The sequence below is a fragment of the Podarcis liolepis genome, assembly GCF_965112155.1.
Source record: "Podarcis liolepis genome assembly, chromosome: 14".
In the NCBI taxonomy this organism is placed as follows: Eukaryota; Metazoa; Chordata; class Lepidosauria; order Squamata; family Lacertidae; genus Podarcis; species Podarcis liolepis.
In genome coordinates this window covers 6377741-6399358 of record NC_139569.1, presented here as the reverse complement: position 1 = coordinate 6399358, position 21618 = coordinate 6377741, and the positions used below count along the sequence as shown (strand labels likewise).

Sequence of the window (21618 nt, the reverse complement as noted above, 5' to 3'; positions counted from 1 at the left end):
AACACACCACCGAATGGCTGACGAAAAGAATACAGTAAAGATGGAAAGACCATCATCTGTAGGTAAGGCCTGCCCACTCATGAGGCAAGTTGAGGTGACCGCCTCAGACAGCAGGATCCACAGGGGCAGATCTGGCCTCCAGGGAATATAAAATAATAATAATAATAATAATAATAATAATAATAATAATAATAATAATAATAAAAATTTATACCCCACCCATCTGGCTGGGCTTCCCCAGCCACTCTGGGCGGCTTCCGAAAAAATATTAAAATACTGCAATACATCAAACACTAAAAGCTTCCCTAAAGAGGGCTGCCTTCAGATGTCTTCTAAAAGTCTGGTAGTTGTTGTTCTCTTTGACATCTGGTGGGAGGGCGTTCCACAGGGAGGATGCCACTACCGACAGCAGCAGCACTGAGTGATATATGTCTGGAGGCGGTTGGAGGATGGATGGCGGCTAACAGATTGAGATTGAATCCTGACAAGACAAAAGTACTGTTTTTGGGGGACAGGAGGTGGGCAGGTGTGGAGGATTCCTTGGTCCTGAATGGGGTAACTGTGCCCCTGAAGGACCAGGTGTGCAGCCTGGGAGACATTTTGGACTCACAGCTGTCCATGGAGGCACAGTATTTTAATATTTTTAGCAGGGTTCCTCCAACACAGAGGGATCCCATGGCAGATCAAGCAATCTGGAAAGGGCTCCCTGTAGGTAACAAGTTTGAAAAGCACTGATCTAGAGCAGGCACGTCCAACTCCCAAGAGACTGCGATCTACTCCAAGTATAAAAATATCGGCTGTGATCTACCCATTGTCATTGCCAGGAGTTGTTGAGCTGCTTTTCTTTAGGGGAGGGTTGACCAAAGTTGATGAGCTTTTATTAGGGGGAGAATAAGGAACACTACAGGAATCCAAAGGCAGTCAATATTTTAGGCATGTACTTCCCTTTACCACAAGGTATTCTTTGAAGCTATCAAAACTTTTAATTATGTTGGATGTGAAACAATCTCTCCGAATTGTGGATAATCCAGATTGAATAGAGTCTAGTAAAATCACTCATGAATTCCTACTTTGACAGCAATGGGAACTTAAGGGAAAGGGTTTGCTTTAGATGCTCCAGCCATGCAAAACTACAGTTATAAAAAACTAACCATGATGTTGGAGGATGTAATATTTGTGAATACCAGTTGCTGGAAACCACGGGGTGGGGTGGGGGACCTGGGTTCTGTTTCATGGGTTTTCCAAAAGAGGCATCTGGTTGGCTACTGTGAGGACAGGGTACTGGACTAGAGGGGCCACTGGCCTGATCCAGCAAACTCTTCTTGCCTTCTTCTTAATATTTTGGCATTTCAAAGATAGTAATCACAAAGCATATTTTGAAAAACAGCCCAGAACTGCTGGATGCACTTCAGCATTGATGGAGAATGCTCACTCACCCCATGTTCTTCTGGCCTTTCTTCTTTCTCCTCTAGTATTGTATCAGTGCAATCACCACTACATTCCAAGTTTAAAAAATAAAAATAAAAATCTTTACACACAGAAAGAGAGAGAGAGAGCATGCAGATGGAAAGTTTATCTCCTTGTAGACCATTCTGCTGCTAGTGCTAGGTGACCATTTTATGCTAAAGGATTGTCCCAGATCTCAGAACATCAGACCCCACAGCACACAACCTACTTCCCAACACTGCTGCTTTTCTGCAGTGCCATGGAACACACATTCGACTCTGCTACTTCTGGAATACGTTCTTCCTTAACGCTTTTATATATGGAACTCTGCCCTCAAGCTTCTGTGTGGAGTCACCTCTCCCTTCAAATCCTTGCTCAGAAACCACAATTTCTGCGAAACTTACAGCACAAAAGTTTTAGCTTAACCTGTTAATTCCCATGCCCACCTAGGAATGTATGATTGTATCTGCATGCAGCCATCCTCAGAAATCCATTGGCCTCCAGGGGAAGGCCATCTTAATGGGTCCATCACTCATGTCCATAAACGGGGGAATGGGGACGACAACATCATCATCATCTGTGGCCTTCCAGAGGTTGTTGGGACTCCAACTGCTATCACCCCCCACCACTGAGTATGTTAGCTAGGGCTGATGGAAGTCGGAATTATTATTATAATTTTAAGGTACACACACATACAGTATGCCACACTCCACATAAAACCAACCAGTTACCCTTCAAAATTAGGAAATATTCCCTGAAAAATAAATACACTTTATCTGAGTACACAGAGCAATCTTGAAGCCATCTTGGCTCTCTTAAATTACCCCCAATATTTTCCCTGCAGTAGAAGGGAAAAACTTTTCCCAATAGTTTTTTTTTCACTTACACCCTCAAACCTGTAAATGGATTAACTTCTAACTTCTTCATTCTGGTTTCTTCCCCACCCTTGGTATTCTTTGGCTCCTATATGTTAACGTGGAAAAGCCAATAAAACTTTGTAATTTCTCATGTACTTTGTACTCTTGATCTTTGCATTTGTAGGTTTTTGGTTTGCTTTGTTCAGAGACAGCTGAAATAATATTCAAATGGATTTAGAAAACAAAGAGGGGGATGCCTTTGGAAAAGAAAAAGCTGCCAGGCTGAGAATTTTATATAGTTTAGCCAGTTTCTGGAAACAATAGCAAACATTACTGTAGTTTTCATGTCATATAGTTTGCAACCACAACTTAAAAAAAAAACCTGAGCCACTATAATATAATGTAGAATACAACTTTGTTTCAAATTATTGCACAGATGGTCACTTTTAGCCTCAGTTATTTAAATACCACAAAGACTTGAAATCTAAACAGCACTCCAGGCTGTTTTGAAGCCAAAGCCAACTTCTGCCTTTAATGCCTAAGGATTATTCCGTAACCTTGATAAAAAAAATTCTTTCTGGTCTCACATGCAAATTTGCTTAGATACATTTTTTCACCTATTAATTAGGCTTAGCTTTAATTTGTTCAGGAAATTCTGGTACAGGGAGAAAGGAAAGGAGACTGGATACATTTTCAGTGCAGTCATCCGCTTGTCAAAGATTTATCCATTGTTATAAAACAAAAAACACATTGCATGTGATAAAACCTTGAGATAGGAACACACACGTTTTTCCTCCTTTTGTGTATTGCCCACAACCATTCACAGGCACCAAAACCAGCAAGGGAGGTGTTCCTTCCCGTTACTGGAAAAGAAACAACTGGCATTTGTACAGAGCTTATGCAGATTCAAAGCTCTCAATTCCTTTAGGAAGGGATCAGGAGAGGGCAATAGGACTATGTTGACCTCTCCTGTGTGTATGAATTCCTAGCAACCCTCCACATTCATCAGGAAACCTAATGCAAACTAGTTGGGATCAAAAAAATCTTAAAATTCATATACAGTTGTACCTCGGAAACCAAACGGAATCCGTTCCGGACGTTCAACTTCCAAAACGTTTGGAAACCAAGGTGCAGCTTCCGACTGGCTGCAGGAAGCTTCTACATTATACAAATCTATGGTGTGGCCGTATGTGTAATACTGTGTATGGTTCTGATTGCCTCACTTCAAAAGGGGTATTGTAGAGTTGGGAAACGTTCAGAAAAGAAACGTTCAAAATGATCAAGAGGGGTGGAGGAAGCTCTCCCATAAGGAAAGGGTACCATATTTGCAGATTTTTAGCTTACAGGAAAGGCGAGTATGAGGCGTGTGATAAGAGATAAAATTATGTGTGACATGGAGAAAGTAAGTAGAGATTTTGTTTTTCTTCCTTTCTCGTAACACTAGAACTTGTGGACACCCGAGGAAGCTCAGTGTGGGAAGATTCAGAAAGCACTTCTTCACACAGTGCATAAACTTTGGAACTTGTTCCAACAAGAAGCAGTGGTGGCCACCAATGCGGATGGCTTAAAAAGATTAGACACATTCATGAAGGATAAGACTCCCAATGGCTACTAGCCATGATGGCTATGTGCTGCCTCCACAGTTGAAGGCAGCAATGCTTCTGAATAGCAGTTGCTGGAAAAAGCAGGAGGGAAGGGTACTGTTGTGCTGATGTCCCAAAGGCATTCCCAAAGGCTGGCTTCCCAAAGGCATCTGGTCAGCTACTGTGAGAAGAGAGGGTGCTGCAGAGGACTGGTCACTGGCTTGATCCAGAATGACTCTTATTTTGCCCTTAAAGCCAACCATGATTTGAAGCTGGTTTGAACTGGCACTGCGTTTGTGTCAACCAGGCATTCTTAAGACTGTTAACTGTGGGGCTAATGTAAGACTTAACCACTGTTAAGTCAGGTTGTGAGAATTCACATGCAAGAGAGGAAGGACTAGGGAGAAAGGGAAGGGATAGTAGTAAAGGACCACCTTCTCTTACCTGAGCCTGCCTATCAATTAAGATCTTCTCTAGAGACCCTTCTCCAAGTATCCTCACCTTCTGTAGCCAGGTGGGAGGCTAGCAGAGAGAGGCTAGCAGAGAGGCCTCTTCTGTGGTGGAGCCCTAATAATGGACATATCCCTCTAATGGCAGCTCTGGTATCCTTTAGGCCAAAATTAAGTATGTAATGTTATTATGGGCTTTTAATTGTATCTGAGCTGATCTGTAGTCAGCTGTCAGAGTAAAGCCAGGAGCTCTACCGGGGGTTCAGAGTTGGGAAGCAAAGCCAGGAGACAGAAAATCTAAAGACAGCAGAGCGAGGAAGACAGCAGTTATTCCGGCAAGGTTCCAGACAAATTGATTTACAATTATTTCTGCCTAGGAAGTCCCAAAGAGTAGCCCATAACCTGAAGTTACTTCACTTAAGGTGGTCACAGGCAAAACAGCAGGTTCCCTGTTCTAGCACTGATAGCTTGTAACGGAAAGCCTTTTCTTGCTGGCTTGCCTTTTTATTTTGTTTAATTAATCAGATATTGCATTGTCCTGTGCTTTATTATCGTAAGCCACCTTGAAGCATTACAATTTTTGCAATTAAATGCATACATCCATAAAAGCCCTCTTCCAGCCATGGGTCAGGTTTGGGAGTGTTATGCCTGCATAGGTTTTATGATAGCAAGGACTACAGGTGGATAATTTGTTGTTGTTGGCATCTGTCTGTCATGAGAGACAATGGAGTGCGCCTCTGGGGTGGCAGTCAAACTGCTGTGTGAGCAGCACCGAAATGACCTCTCTGGGGAGGTGGCTAATTAGCTGCAAGCGAAATGATAGCATTTCAAGATAGGGTTCATCTTCACTTCCATTTGTGCCGAAATTTTCCTACATAAATGCACAGCTATGTATACAAATGTTACATTCATACAACTGGCTAATAAATAAAGGCCAAGAGCAATTGCTTTTCCTTCTGAAATACCTTCACTCTCAGCCTCCTGGCTCTCTCTCACCCAGAGCTCCACCCATCCACTCTGGCTCTCACCCAGCACCTAAACAAGCTCACAGCTCACCCACAAAATCTCCCTAAGAAGAGGGTTCCTGTAAACTGCTGACCTCGCCCTGGTCTCTCACTCTAGGCTTGCCTTTTATTGCAGTCGTTAAGAGTCGTCAACAGGCTCATCTCAGCTATCTGCCAATCTCCCATTCCCACCACCCTTCTGAGTAATACCCCTCCCCACCTTCTCTCTATATAGAAGGATCTGGCAACTTCTGTTTCAGTGTATCTGAAGAAGTGTGAATGCACACGAAAGCTCATACCAAGAACTAACTTAGTTGGTCTTTAAGGTGCTACTGGAAGGAATTTTTTTATTTTTTATTTTATGGGCAGGCACCAGTACCAAGATAAAGCAGATTTGGCAAGCTTCCTGGGGGGGGGGGGCAATGACAGCAAATAAGACACCCTTCCACTCACCCTTGTTTCTCTGCCCTCTGCACACTTCTCCTCTTCCAGCTGCTTCTCATATTGCCATTGTGGGTCAAATTATATTTGCCTCTCTTCAACACTGTACTATGATAGAATGAAGATGGAGAGAAATCAGTGATGGGACCTGAGTATTACACCTTCCTTTCCAAAAATTGACTAAACTTTTTAAAATCGCATCCTGCCCAACACAGAACTGGGTAGAAGCTTACATGTGACTTTTGGGGAAGAGGACTGAAGAAACTGGTGAAGCAATGTTTAACGTGTTAGGATATTTCCGTTCCACCTTAAAGGGAGCAGGCTTTGTGAATAACAGAGTCTGCGCATGTCCTAGTCACAGGATGTTTATGTTCTTGCTGAGATTCCTTTCGTTTTCTCAGTTGGCCGAAGATGCTGACACAGAACGGTCACGTTTTCTTTTGTTCTGTTAAACGCTAATAAAGTCTGAAAATTATGCTCTTCTGCGGTGCAAGCTTTTGGCTGTGTTTCTGCTGATAAACAGTGTACACCCAGCCCTGGAATGTGGCTAGGAATTTCCAGAGGCTTCGTGTCGCTAACTGCTGGATCTGCCTGTCTACGGGAGGCCGATGGATCGTCCAGAACTCCGGCTTGGGGGCTCATGATGGACACTATCTCCCTGGCAGTTTCCCAACAACAAGGTTTCGGGCCCAGATTCACGGCACCTACAAGAGAGTAAAGCTGCAACAGACTGCGTTCAAGAGGTACGGTGGGAAAAGCGAAAGAAATGAGGGAGGCTTTTGGCTTTTCTGTTTACCTCTCCGGCAAGGCTTAATTGGCCTGGGAGCCGAGCCAGAAAGGCTTCGTGATTAATGAGCTGCCAAGATAAGGAGTCTTTCAACTTAGAATAGACTCGCGGCTAAAGTAAAAGCTGGAATGGAGTATTTCCACGCTTTTGAAGCTTCAGAGGCCACTCAGTGCCCTAAGTTGGATGGGCAGAATTATGAACCCTGGGCAAAATGGTGTGAGAGTTTACTGCGTCAGTTTGGGGTGTGGCATGTTGTTTCTGAAGCCCCCCCAGTTCCTCTGACAGAGAGATGGAAAGGCCAGAATTCGAAAGCGATTGACATAATAGTCCTATCTGTATCTCTTGAGGAAATTAAGACGCTGGCTGGCAACACCACTGCACGTGCAATGTGGTCTGCTTTAAAAAAAGCTCACAAGCCAATAATCCCAGCCCAGAGTTTGACTGCATCGGAGGTCCTAGCTGTTTCCCAGAATGCGAATGAATGCAGGGATGCTGAGGGCAGCAGTTGCAAGCTGCAGGGGGAGCTGACCGTCACGTCATCCCAGGCAGCATTCCAGCCTCCAGGGGGAGCCAAGGAGTCGGCAGCTGAGAGCTCTGGTTCTCGTGAGAACCAAGGTCATCGCCTTTGCAGAGGCCGGAAAGGCAAAGGTAAACACAGCCAGACGCAGACGCCTGCAGATGGCCAGGAGCAGAGGGAGGGTGAAGAGCCCGCGGCGCCAGGGAAAAACAAAGCATTGTTTGCTGGCACAGCTTCACCAAAGGCTAAAGGCACGTCTGCTGACCAGAAGCAGGGGGGCGAGCTGCAAAAGCCCACGTCAGTGGAAAGCAAGGTTTTGCTTGCTGGCACAGCTTCACCAAAGGCTAAAGGCAAGTCTGCTGGCCAGGAGCAGCAGGGGGGCAAGCTGCAAAAGCCCAAACTGCTGGAAAACAAGGGTTTGCTTGCTGTAAGGACTGCTCCAACAGCCAAAGGCAGGTTTATTGTGGACTCAGGTGCCAGCCGCCACGTTTCCAAAGACAGGCATCTCTTTATCTCCTTCAAGCCTCAGGAAGGTGAGATCCACCTGGCTGATGGAAGGACGTTGCAAATTGCTGGAGAAGGGACTGTGAGACTTGCAAGTTTGCACACAACCATCAGCGGTGTACTGTATGTTCCAGGCGCTGCAAGCAACTTGTTGAGCGTCCCACAGCTTACTGGGCGTGGTTTTCAGATTTCCTTCAAGAGGAGCGTCTGTGTCATCAGTAAAGGCAAAGAGGACTATTTGCATGCAAAGTTTATGGATGGTTTGTTCCATATAACTTATGAGGACACTGCTGTTGTGTCTAATGCTGATTCTTGTTGTGTTGCACAAACTAACAAAGTTCTTCATGCAGGTTGCATTCATGATGCACATCGAAGATTTTGTCACCTCTCTTGGAAGGCACTGGCCAAGATGCCAGAAGTGGTTGAGGGTTTGAACATCAAACCCTGTAAATTTCACATGAAATGTGTATCTTGTGCAGAGAACAAGGTGAAGGTTGCTCCAAAGGGCAAGGAGTCTAGCAGGCAGGCTTCCAAGCCCTACCAGCTAGTGCATGCGGACCTGGTTGGTCCACTAGCGCCCTCTATAGGAGGAGCAAGGTACTTCATGATTCTGATTGATTCTTTTTCTAGGTACATTCATGTGTATTTGCTCGAACAGAAATCGCAAGCGTTTCCAAAGTTTAAGGAATTCTGTGCTTGGTTGGAGAATGTGCACAGTAAACGTATTTCTTGTTTGTTTACTGATCGGGGCGGGGAGTTTACTTCTCAGCAGTTTGAAGCTTTCCTGACTGAGAAGGGAATCCAGCATGACATGTCAACGCCCAGATCGCCATGGATGAATGGGCTTGCGGAGAGAGCAAATCAAACATTGCTGCAAGGAATCAAAACCTTGTTGCATGATGCCAATCTCCCTGATAAGTTTTGGGGGGAAGCTCTGGGGAATTTGGTTTATACCGTTAATCGCAGATTGTCATCACCCATTGGTTGTACCCCCTATGAGAAGATGTTTGGTAAGAAACCCAACACCAAACACATGAGGATTTTTGGTTCGGACATGTGGGTACGCACACAACAAACCAACAAGCTTGGGAAGCGTGGGGCACATGGTTTGTTCATGGGGTACGAAAAAGGTGCATACAGGGTGTGGATGACTGACTCTAAGTCCATAAAGTTCACAAGGAGTGTTGAGTACAATCCTAAGTGGGGGGAAAATGTGGGAATTTTCCAGAGTTACCCAGAGGAGGATGAAGGTGATGTCAAGCAAGCAGCTAAAGCTGAGGAAGCTGCTGATGCTGATGAGGATGAGGATGATGATGATGATCAGAGTTCGGATTCCAGTTCAGTGGGTGGCGCTGCTGCTGCTGGTGTCAGTGACAGTGATGACACAGCAGACTACCAGAGCGCAAAGGCCTCAGTCAGACCATCTGATGCGTCTGACAATGAACTGGAAGAACCACTGTTCACCATTGGTCACTTTTCTCCTAAGAAAGAGGAGATGAGTCCAGAAGACTTGCGTCTAGTACGCAGATCTGAAAGGGCGACCAAGGGCAGACCTCCAAAGAGGTATGCTGATGAGTTTGCTAAGACAGCAACAGCTGTTCTTAGTAGCTCAGAGAAGGTGTGGGAACCTTCAAGCTTCAAAGAGGTTCAGGAGTTAACCTCTAAAGATGCTGAGCCTTGGCTAAATGCCATGAAGGCTGAAGTTGATTCCTTGAACAGGAACCAAACTTGGGAACTGGTACCGGTAGTCCCAGGAATGAGACTGGTTGGCAGCAAATGGGTCTTCAAGGCCAAGACAGACCAGAATGGCAAGGTAGTCAGACACAAAGCCAGATTAGTTGCCAGAGGTTTTTCACAGGTACCAGGACAGGATTACCACGAGACCTACTCACCCACAGTCAAATATGAGAGCATTCGGCTGATGCTCAAGGTCGCTGCGGAGGAGAAACTGCATGTTTCCCACCACGACATTAATACAGCTTTTTTGTACGGGATTTTGAATGAACAGCTGTTCATGCTTCCACCTGATGGGATGGAGATACAGAAGGGTATGGTCTGTAAACTGCGGAAATCCTTATATGGTCTCAAGCAGAGTGCCAGGTGTTGGAACACAAAACTCACTGAGACATTGCTTTCTCTAGGTTTTCACCAGGGCAAAGCTGATCCATGTGTGTTTGTCAAGGAGGAGGGGCAAAACAAACTGTATTGTTTATGTTTTGTTGATGATCTTCTGATGTTTTGGAAGAATCAGGCTTTTTACCAAAGCACCCTAGCTCAGCTGAAGGAGCACTTTGACATGAAGGATCTTGGTGAGGTATCCAACTATCTTTCTCTGCAGGTGGAGAAGGACCAAGCAGGTAATTTTCTGGTACACCAAACACAGAAAATTGCTGATGTGTTAACCAGGTTGAATTTGGTTGATGCAAACCCAGCAGACACACCGATGGTGACAGGTTACCAGGTAGACAGTACTGCTGAAGCGTTTTCTGACACAACGCTATACAGATGCATTCTAGGCAAGCTGAATTTCATTGCCAGATGTTCAAGACCTGACATTGCTGTAAGCTGTAATCTGCTTAGCAGACATGCCAACAATCCTACGGTTCAGGATTGGAAAGCTCTGAAGCGCATAGCCCGCTATTTGAAAGGGACTATGCACTACAGGCTAAGGTTCACCAGTCAGAAGACTGGAGGTCTTGAAATCTTTGCAGATGCAAGTTTTGGAAGTGACACCACGGATGGTACAAGCACTTCTGGAGTATGCTACATGTACAACCACTGCCTGTTTGACTGGTTGTGCAAAAAGCAAACAACAGTGAGCCTAAGTTCCTGTGAAGCAGAACTCAATGCTCTGTCATTTTCACTCATGGATTGTGAATGGTTGATGCAACTGTTTAAGGACATCAGGGTGTCTGTGAAATGTCCTATACAAGTGTATCAAGACAATAGATCGTGTTTGGCTTTGCTGAACTCCGAGAGTTGCAAGCAGAGAACCAAGTACTTGCAGATTAAGCTACATCGTGCAAGAGAGTGTATCCAGAAAGGACTGATTCAGGTGTCCTACATGGCAGGAAATGAAATTCCTGCTGATCTGTTGTCTAAGGTTGTTAACAAAGAACAACATAAGGTTTATGTACAAAGGTTGCAATTGAGTGAACCACAGGTACAACAGGTTACACGGAAAGGGGGAGGATGTTAGGATATTTCCGTTCCACCTTAAAGGGAGCAGGCTTTGTGAATAACAGAGTCTGCGCATGTCCTAGTCACAGGATGTTTATGTTCTTGCTGAGATTCCTTTCGTTTTCTCAGTTGGCCGAAGATGCTGACACAGAACGGTCACGTTTTCTTTTGTTCTGTTAAACGCTAATAAAGTCTGAAAATTATGCTCTTCTGCGGTGCAAGCTTTTGGCTGTGTTTCTGCTGATAAACAGTGTACACCCAGCCCTGGAATGTGGCTAGGAATTTCCAGAGGCTTCGTGTCGCTAACTGCTGGATCTGCCTGTCTACGGGAGGCCGATGGATCGTCCAGAACTCCGGCTTGGGGGCTCATGAGATGGACATCTCTGCTTTTGTAGCAAGGAGGCCATATTCCTAATTTTGGAACCTGTGGTAGCCAAGAGTCTTGCCTGTGGCACTGTGTGGGGTTACGCTCCTTGCAGCCTTTCCAACCCTCGGGCTCATCATGGCATCTTGGCTGCCTCTAGCAAGCATACTACTCTTCACTGGAAGAGAGTTGCATCTTGAAAAACAGGATTTTTCCGTTTCTTTACAAGTAAAAGCGTCCAACAATCAGCAACATCATTATGGAAAAGCCGCCTTTTCTACAGTGTGAGAGAGACAGGAGAAGCCATTTGCATAGCTATTCTCTTGACAGTGGGCTTTAGCTTCCAATATGCCCACACAGCTTTTGTCTTGTGGCCTACGGAAAGAAAAAAGACTGTAACAATTGGAGGCTTATATCTGCAGCCTCAGGTGGCAAGTGGCAACTTACTCAGCTCGGCTGAGGGGGATGTGATGTAAGTGCACCAGCCCCATGCTGCTTTTGTGGGTAGAATCATAGAGTTGGAAGAGACCACAAGGGCCATCGAGTCCAACCCCCTGCCAAGCAGGAAACACCATCAGAGCACTCCTGACATATAGTTGTCAAGCCTCTGCTTAAAGACCTCCAAAGTAGGAGACTCCACCACACTCCTTGGCAGCAAATTCCACTGTCGAACAGCTCTTACTGTCAGGAAGTTCTTCCTAATGTTTAGGTGGAATCTTCTTTCTTATAGTTTGGATCCATTGCTCCGTGTCCGCTTCTCTGGAGCAGCAGAAAACAACCTTTCTCCCTCCTCTATGTGACATCCTTTTATATATTTGAACATGGCTATCATATCACCCCTTAACCTCCTCTTCTCCAGGCTAAGCATGCCCAGCTCCCTTAGCCGTTCCTCATAAGGCATCGTTTCCAGGCCTTTGACCATTTTGGTTGCCCTCCTCTGGACACGTTCCAGTTTGTCAGTGTCCTTCTTGAACTGTGGTGCCCAGAACTGGACACAGTACTCCAGGTGAGGTCTGACCAGAGCAGAATACAGTGGCACTATTACTTCCCTTGATCTAGATGCTATACTCCTATTGATGCAGCCCAGAATTGCATTGGCTTTTTTAGCTGCCGCGTCACACTGTTGGCTCATGTCAAGTTTGTGGTCAACCAAGACTCCTAGATCCTTTTCACATGTACTGCTCTCAAGCCAGGTGTCACCCATCTTGTATTTGTGCCTCTCATTTTTTTTTTTTGCCCAAGTGCAATACTTTACATTTCTCCCTGTTAAAGTTCATCTTGTTTGTTTTTGCCCAGTTCTCTAATCTGTCAAGGTCGTTTTGAAGTGTGATCCTGTAGTAGTTCTGGGCCTGCAGGGTGCACGAGCTGCCACATCCCTCCTGGGTGCCTTCCACTTGGAGGATGGTTGACTGGGGACACAGTGGGTGTGCATTGCCCCTGCACAGCTTTTCCAGTCAGCGCTGGGCCTACAGGGTGCCCAAGCCTCCATGCCCCTCCTGGCTGCTCTCCAGTGCGTACCTTTTGCACCCTTCTTGGCCGCCAGAGGGAGGCTGGGGGGAGGGGGGAGCAGCAGCTTGGGCATGCTGCAAGCCCAGCCCTGCACTGCTTTTGTGAGTGGGCGCACAGGGATTTCGGGATGCCCGGGCTTGCGTGCCACCTTCCACTCTGCCCGATATGCTGCCCCAAAAGATAAGTGCCTCCTGAGGGGACCCACCTCCCTCCGTGCCCCTCTAGCTACACCACTGGCATCATGCAAGGGCTGCCTATGCCTGTAACTGTTGTTATCAGGTTCTCAGGATCTTTGGGTCTGGCCTGTGGTTGACACCTGGGTGGACTGTGTGAACCTCAGCCTCAGAGCCCTTTATGGGCAGAGAAGGGAACTTCAATAGGCAGCACTCAAACCTGTGCAGGCAGCACAAATCCTCTGTATTGGTCTTGTCTCATCAAAACCAGGCATTCTGCCATTGCCAGGTCAAAAGCTCAGGACTTGCTTTCAAGACCCGCCTTACAGCCCCAGACTCAAAACGACTGACCTCAGGGACATTGTGCTGGAGAATATGCATTTTTAGATTTGTATTGAGTACAGCTGTGCATAGCTCTAGCCTGGTCCTGGCAGTGATCTATAATATCTTTCACATACGGGTGGCCAACTGGATGAGATAAACATTAGAATGACTGATTTATGCATATTATTTCACTCTAACAATTAATCATATGATTCTTCAACATCAACTTTGTTGAACTGGTCATGTTGTGTGGATGCCTGATTATCGTCTTCCAAAGCAATTACTCTATTCTGAACTTAAAAATGGAAAGCGTAATGCTGGTGGTCAACAACGGAGGTTTAGAGACTCTCTCAAGGCAAAACTAAAGTATAAACACCATCAACTGGGAAACACTGGCCTGTGAGCGCTCCAATTGGAGGACAGCCTTTACCAAAGATGTCATGGGCTTTGAAGATGTTCCAACTCAGGATGAAAGGGAGAAACATGCTAAGAGGAAGGTACACTTGGCAAACCGTCCACAGTCATTTACAGACTTACTGTTGAAACCATGTTCATGGAAGACAATCTTACTTGGTTATGAGTGATCGCCAAAGAAGATACCATCAACCTTGTAAAAAAAATGAGCAGCTCCATAGCATACACTTTACACAAGTCCTAAGAAAATTCAATAGTGGGGTGCTTTGTTTTGTTTTTAAAATGCTTCAAAAATCAGAACTGGCGTTCAAACAATATCTCAGCTTTGTACGTTAGGAGAATGTGGGAGGTCTGTGTTCTTCCAACAACTATGGCAATAAGGAGATTTTGTTTAATTTTCTTGCTCATTTTCGATTATTATGCTAAGTTTATAAAACACTGAAGTATGACTGACAAAGTGTGAGGTCAATCTACTTTCACCTTTCTCTACAGTTCAACTAATGGCAATGGGCCAAACTTCTGAAGTGCTGGTTAAATAATACATACGCAATACATCTTTCCCAATTTAAGATGATGGATCTATTTCCCTAGTACAATTTTATTTATAAAGCAATGGTTTCAAATTAAAAATGAGAACAGACATCATAGATCTCTGAAATTTACAATGTGTGGCAAAGACCAGTCAAATTAAAGGGAAGACCACTACATTGACACTGCTTTTAGCAATTAGCACCATAATCAGAGGCAGATCTACTGGGTTCAGCAGTCCTCAGGAATGATTTGGTTTTATACTGCATCAATCCCTGACTTCAGCATTCTCTTACTACCATATATGAATTCTCCCAGACACACATACACAATGATTAACTCATCCGAGAGCCAATTAGAGTTGGCAAACGACCATTCAATTTTGTGCTCTGTGCATATACTCTTTGTCTTGGATTTTAGGTTTATTATTAACACAACAGGGTGATTTGACTCACATAATTTTGCTGAAGCCTGCCCCCAGTTCTCGCTAGACCATGTTAAAAGAAATAACTGGAAGATATAAATGTGCAGGCAAACAGGCCAGATAACCCAAAGAGTTCCTGGATCTCCGCATGACTGAGCCTAAGGTTTCAGACATAGTGAAATCATGCTATTAAGGAATTGATGCCATCCACATTCCAACCATAAAGTGATACAGTGGTACAGAAAGATGGCTCAAATAATGGCAATTAAAAGTCTTCTCACAGCAGAACATTATAATCACTTGGGTCATCCTGGGTGGTCTATACAGGTACATTTCCAATTCCAAAGGAAGACTCTGAATGTTGTAATATTTGCAGCTTTACCAACAAATAAACTCCAAACCTAGGTAGTGAACACATCTGAGGGATGTGGGTGCCACACAAACCTCATTTTTGTTTTTAATAAAGATCTGCATTGCACACAGGAGACAAATCACCTGTTATTTTTGTGTCCTTTGATTTTTCTGCTTTAAGTGATCAACTGTACTTGGAATTATTTAGTTCAGTTGAACAAAGTTCACTTAACCAGTTCAAAAATATGTGAATGCCACCCGAAAATCATTCCCACAACTGCTGCCTAAACTAAAGGTGAATTAAGTTCATTCTGGGGCAGAACTTTCTTCTAGTTCACATTCACTTTGCCCATCCAACCACAGCTGGTCTGAGCCATTAGTTTTCATTTTTAAAAAAGTCAGTTGCATATCTATAAAGGAAGTTAGAAAGCAAAACTTTGGGCAACTTTCTAAAGCTTATTAGGCAGATATGGAGTAACCGCTGTTGCTACGGTCTCTTAAGTCACTTAATCACTGTAGCTAAGCAATCAGAAGGAAGCAATGGAAGGTATTTTCAGCATCTTTCCTGCTGAAAGGATTCTCTGGCTTCAGGAACAAAGCGGATGACGCCTTGTGCCTTTAACAGCTGTGTAGAGGCAGGGTAATCTTTTTTCTAGTATGTAAGTATGTGTGGCCCTGATTTGCTTTTGAATCCTATACTTCAGCACAGCAACTGAATTCTGAATGCTGATTTTCTTTTTCTGCCAAGAATGAACTTTTTATGAACTAATGTTTAGATGACCTTGAACCAGTTCTTTTTGTGAAAGGATGAGCTTGAACCAGAACTAGTTCCTTTTTGGAGAGAATGAACTTGACTTAGAACTAGTTCCTTTTTAAAATGAACTTTTGAAGAACTGGCAATCAATATACAGTAGTACCTCTGGTTACGTAACCCTCTGGTTATGTAAATTTCAGGATGCGAAAGCGGCAAAACCAGAAGTATGTGACCGGGTTTCACCGCGCTCGCATCCGCAGAAGCGGTCCTCAGGTTGCGGAAACCTCGGGATCCGACCAGATCTCCAGAACGGATCCCGTCCGCAACTGTACTGAGGAATATAAGACACCAGAAGAAGGGAGGAAATGAGAGAGAACAATAGAAAAGTTAGTCAGGTAGTCCAGAAAATGTATGTTATGGGTTTTGCTGCCTCCCACTGCTTTGCTTTCTGTCTCTCTCTTTTTCTCTGATTCATACATACCTTGGCTTGTTCCAGTATATTAAATTCCATTATAGTTACTGTATTAGCATAGCACATATTGATTCACTTAAGTATTTGGCTCTCAGATGAAGTTGTCTTAAAGGGAATGCAATATGTTAGCAACTTTCAGAATTCCTAATATCTTCCATGCATTTTCCAAGAACTCTAGCAAGTCAAGCTGGTGATGGGTTGTCAAAAACCTAGACAAATGCTACAATTGAAAACAGTAAAAGGTTTCGAAAATCTGGTAACCAAAGTTAGACAACAGTTCAATTAGCACCTGTGACATTTTAGTAATAGATATGTTTTGTCATTCCAGCTCTCTGAATTCACTATTCCTGCATGACTATTTGCAGAAGTCTTCTCTCTTATGATAAGGATGGACTGCCAGACAAAAGAACTGAACGCAAGATTTACTCATCAGGAAAACAATCACACAAGGACAGTATGAAGGCCCGGTATGCACCAAAATGGCAACAATGTATCCTTTTATTGATGATAACACATGAAAGAGTCCATAATTTTGTTATCTCACATGAACATGTAGGTAATTAAAATAAAAATCTGCCAGAATTTTGGACCCTTGAAGTGGTATTATCCTTTGGGAATCGAGTAACTTCTTGGAGAAAAAACATTCCTGAGGTCCTCCCAGTTGAAAACTGCAATCAGGGCCTTGAAATGTTTTTGAGGTGATTATCTATCATCTGAGGAAGATCTTCAAAACAGGACCTTATCTGGAAGCCTGTCTGCTGTCATCTTAAAATAATGCTTAGAGCATTCTTCAATACAGTACAATTACTTTTGTGCTTTATGGTTTCTTGTAAGCCTTGCTGAAATGTACTTTGCAAGTGTGATGATATTTTAGTCTACATTACTGTAAACTTCTCATAATTGTTGTTCTTACAGTTGTGTGCATTTCAGCACTATTTTGTGGTTGCTGATTAAAAGAAACAAAACTTTCAAGAAAAATAAAGGAAGACCAACATAAGCCAACAGCTTCCAGACCTTCAACTTTGACTACAAGTTGAGTAATGAAACCTGCAGTTAACAGACTAAAGACGCCTCAAGCAATTAAAGATTTCAGCTGCTTCAATGGAAGTTAATCATTTCAGTTGGGTTTAAAACCATTATTATGGAGGGAATTGCCACTAACAGATGCAAAACCCTTAATAATAATTATGTAGGAAAAAGCTAAAGGAAATAGTTCCCAAAAGAAGAGCAGAAAAATACCGGTAGGAATCAAAGTCTTGTTGCTGCTTCTGTTTTAATACGGATCAATTATTTTTCATCACCTTTGCAATATTGGAAGAAATTTGCTTAAAAAGAGAGAGGACAAAGATGGGGGTAAACACTGCTTTTAAAAGAGAGTTTGAATTTCACAGGACTGTTTAAAGGCTAGGAACTATATTCAGCTCTGGTCCTGTAATAAAATGCAGATATATGGGTGTGGGAAGGCTTGATAGGATGATGTTTTCATGATAACAACTGTAGAACTTTTCGGATCCGCTCACATTTCTCCAGTTGGCTTGAATCTTCTCTTTCAGAATTGTCATATTCCTTCATGACAGCTTCTGCTTTCTGCACAGTTACGTCTCGCGCACTGCCCTGGAGTCCTTCAAGGTACCGCAGCAAAATGGAAAAATATTCATCAGGGACCTTTACGTTGAAAAGGAAGAGAAAGTGAAGGACCCATTACTCAATGACTTTGGGTTGAGACACCAGCAACACCGACAGAATGGTGTTTAAGTTAAACCATCCCTCCCATTGGGGAAAAAAAAATCTTTTTTACTGAAGACTTTTCATGGCGACTGTGCAGGCAACAGGACTGATTCTAAGATTTTCAATATTATCACCTTCATGAGGAGCAACCACCACCCCAAGAAAACATTTTTCAGAACCTTCCACGTGGTCATATGTGAGCTAAGTATTAGCTGGATAACTGATTTATTTTTTATTTGCTCTTGTCTACACACACAAAAACCCTTATACAAGTACACAGCCATAAAATGTACTGCATGACTGAGGTCAGTCCAAATCTCTCAGTATACCCTGCCTCACATCTTGTTTTTAAAATGGAACAATGGCTTAAACTCCTTGGAGGAAGGGTGGGATAAAAATACAAAGTACACAATGGCGATTTCCTTAAAAACACCACTGCTGCCACACTGGACCAACAGTCTTCAAAGGAACTGAATACAGAGGGCTAGGAGAGTTCACATTAAGCCAACCCCCTCCTTCTTCTCCTGTTGAAGAAATTCTTGGAAGTCGGATATAAAGGCATAGCACAGATCCCAGGCTTTTAATTTCCAACTATACCCATGCGGTGACTTCTAAGAAACCAGTAGCCAGCTCACCCCATGCCCAAACTGGAAACAGGGAGGGGTTAGGGGAAAGACGACATAGAACCACACACACAAAAAGGAGTGGAAACGTGACAACACAGACTGTGGGAAAAGTTCAAAATGAAGTGTCAGAATGAAGGGTAGATTGCAGATAAAACAAAGGGTGGGAGACTTCACAAAAGGAAAGCCTCTAAAGAGAACTTTTTAGACCCAACTTCCTTTGACCTTAGGCTCACTCTGGAGCGCAGGATGCCTCCTCCCCTTGGAGAGGATGTAAAAGGCTGTAAGTGACTCTGCTCAATCTGCACAGGAGGAGGTGCCACGCCATGGGTTAGGAATATGCAGTATAATCTAACAAATTAATGATTAACTATGTGCTGGTAGTTTGTTTTATCATGTAACATGCAACAAGACTTTTGCTCAGCCCCGTGACTATATTCATGGAACTTTGAAGTGTCAGGCATAGCCCTACTGGCTTTAGCCCAAACGTAGCAGAGTTTTCCTGCACAGCGAGGAAGCTAGTTGCAGCGGTAATGACTAGTCAGCTAGACTCAGAATAACTATTTACAGGATTTATTAAAAGGAAAAATAAAACCAGCAGAGTTTCTGCATATAAAACAAAGCAAAATAAACCCTTTCTTTCTCTCTCTCTCTTAACCATACACAGCACTTTACTCCTAACACACCTCACACCAAACTGAGCTAACAATCCCTTGATAACAGAGTTGAGTGCTGCTCGTTAACCAATCAGAGTGAGTAGTTTCTAGGTCAAGCAGACCTGGGCTTTCTGCCAAAAGTAAATTGACACCAGCTTGAGTTAATTGTGTTAGCCAGAATCTGCAAGTTTCCCACGAGAACCAATTAACAGAAACTGAACACCCCCTCACAGATTCTGCTGAACAATTAACATCAAATACACCTATGTAGGAGATTATTTTTCCAGCAAACCTAAACCCTTGCACATTCGCTTGTTCTCTATCTTTGCCAATGGTTTAGTTAACACATCTGCTACATTTTCTTCACTTGATACATAAGTACAGGTGATTACATTGTCTTGTACACAGCAACGTACATTTTGGTATTTTACAGAGATATGTTTGGAACGCGATTTGAAACCCTCTGTTTTACTTAAGGTTATACAAGCTTGGTTATCAATGTAAACTTGTACTGGTTCTCCACAATTCACATTTAAATCTGTTAACAAATGCTTGAAATAAATCACCTCGTTGCACAATTCACTCAATGCGGCGTACTCTGATTCCGTTGATGACACACTTACAACGTCTTGCTTGCGTGACCGCCAGCTGATTAAAGCTCCACCGACCATTATGACTAGTCCTGTGACAGATTTTCTATCTGGCAAATTTCCCCAGTCACTATCACAGTAGCAACTCAACATTTCGTCCTCGGAAGAATTTAATTGTAACATATAGCCAATTGTCTGTTTGAGATACCTCAGAACTTGTTTTACCCCTTTCCAGGCATTTAGTGTGGGTTTTGAGACCAATCTACTTAATATGCCTACTGCATAGCTAATATCAGGTCTGGACCACTGTGCTAGATACAATAAACTTCCAATTACAGAGTGATATACATCAGGATGTTCAAATTCAGGACTCTCATCTATGTGAAGTGTTTTTATGAAACCTGGATCCATAGGCACCGCTGCCCCTTTGCAATCCTGCATCCTGTATGTAGTCAGTAGTTGTTTAACTTTGTTCTGCTGACTAATTAGGCAGCTGCCATCTTGGGCCCAGCACACTTCCAAACCTAGATATGTCCTAACCGGGCCTAAGTCTTTTGTACACCCACCTGCAGCCTACAATCTTTGCCCCCTCAGGCGCTGCTACTGGTGTAAAAACCTTGTGCTCATTCAGAGAGGACATCTCTTCCTCCATTGCCTGTTTCCAGAGCTCTGCCTCCTCTTTTGGTAACTTTAACACCTCCTGAAAACTTTTGGGCTCTGCAATTACACTAAACACATTTGCAGTATCTGGAGAAAAACGCACCGGAGGCACTCCTTTGTTTTGTCTTTTAGATCTTCTGGGAGAAAATTTTTCTTCTGACCCACTTTCCTCCTCAGAACTGCGACCTCTCTTTTGTTGCTTAGCAACTGGTCTCTGGCTAACTCCACTTTCTTGAGAGCTCTTATCTGAACTTTCCTCCCCCTCAGACTCTGACTCTCTGTGTCTACCTTCAGAGTCATGAAGCTCCTGGGAAGGTTCAAACCAAACCTCAGTATTGGCATGTAGTCTCTCCCAGCCACTATGTTCACAAAAACTGGCATTCCTGGAGATCACAATGCCATTTGTCCCTTCAGCAAAGCGGAAACCTTTTCCCAGCTCCTGGTAACCCACAAACACTAACTGTTTGGTCTTAGGATCTCCCTTCTTTCTCATTTGCTTCGGAATTAATACCCAGGCTTTTGATCCAAACACATGCAAATGGTCAATTTTAGGTTTTTTCTGAAACAATTTAAAGTACGGGGTTGTACCTATTGTTTGATGAAAGAGCCTATTTTGGAGATAACACGCGGTGAGCATGCTCTCCCCCCAATAAGACATGGGTAAATCAGCATCATCAAGCATGGCAAACATCATATCTTGTAAAGATCTGTTTTTTCGCTCTGCAACGCCATTCTCTTCTGGGGAAAAAACGTTCGTTTTCCTATGCCCAATGCCACGCTTTTGTAACCAATCTTTAAAGGCATTTGACATAAATTCGCCACCTCTGTCCGTCTGTATCCTTTTGAGTTTAATGGACAGAAATCTTTCCACAGATGCCACCCAGCCTTTAAACTTAGTGAACACGTCACCCTTATTCTTCATGGGAAAAACCCAAGAGTAACGCGTGGCGTCATCCACAATTGTTAGTGAAAAGCGCGCTCCACCCCTGCTTACAGCAAATGGACCAATTACGTCCATGTGAACCAGCTGTAGCGGTGACTCACTAACTCTGTCACTTCTGGGGTAAGAGACTCTGTGGGTTTTAACCTTTTTACAGACATTACAATCAAGGTACTTGTTACAACTCTTTAAATTACCCCCATCAGCCAATTCAGACATTTTTAGTACACTTTTCCAGCAAGCATGCCCCATTTTCCTATGCAATAAGTGCACACAGTTGTCATGTATAGCTTTGTTATTCACTGCAGGCTGAGATTTACTGACTACTGCTGCAACTTGA

The 21618-nt window shown here is 43.6% G+C and overlaps 2 protein-coding genes and 1 long non-coding RNA gene across 8 annotated transcripts in view; 1 reads left to right on the top strand and 2 right to left on the bottom strand.

Moving 5' to 3' along the window:
* Positions 1-5888, bottom strand: part of LOC310693129 (cytochrome P450 2W1-like) — a 28878-nt gene extending 22990 nt beyond the window's left edge. Inside the window, exon 1 of the mRNA XM_083474862.1 lies at positions 5793-5888. Coding sequence (XP_083330988.1) covers positions 5793-5842 — 50 coding nt within the window. The 5' untranslated portion in view covers positions 5843-5888. The remainder of the gene's footprint in view (positions 1-5792) is intronic.
* Positions 5889-5987: 99 nt separating this feature from the next.
* On the top strand, positions 5988-15438 carry LOC310693153. The gene is made up of 3 exons (XR_014519018.1): positions 5988-6080; positions 11142-11636; positions 12587-15438. It is a non-coding gene; the product is annotated as an uncharacterized lncRNA (long non-coding RNA).
* A 1123-nt stretch (positions 15439-16561) lies between these two features.
* CHLSN (cholesin) overlaps positions 16562-21618 on the bottom strand; it is a 141327-nt gene continuing 136270 nt past the window's right edge. For all 6 annotated transcript variants that reach the window (XM_083474832.1, XM_083474828.1, XM_083474830.1 and 3 more), the window contains one exon: positions 16562-17746. In XM_083474832.1, the coding sequence (XP_083330958.1) occupies positions 17564-17746 (183 nt within the window). In that variant the 3' untranslated portion in view covers positions 16562-17563. The remainder of the gene's footprint in view (positions 17747-21618) is intronic.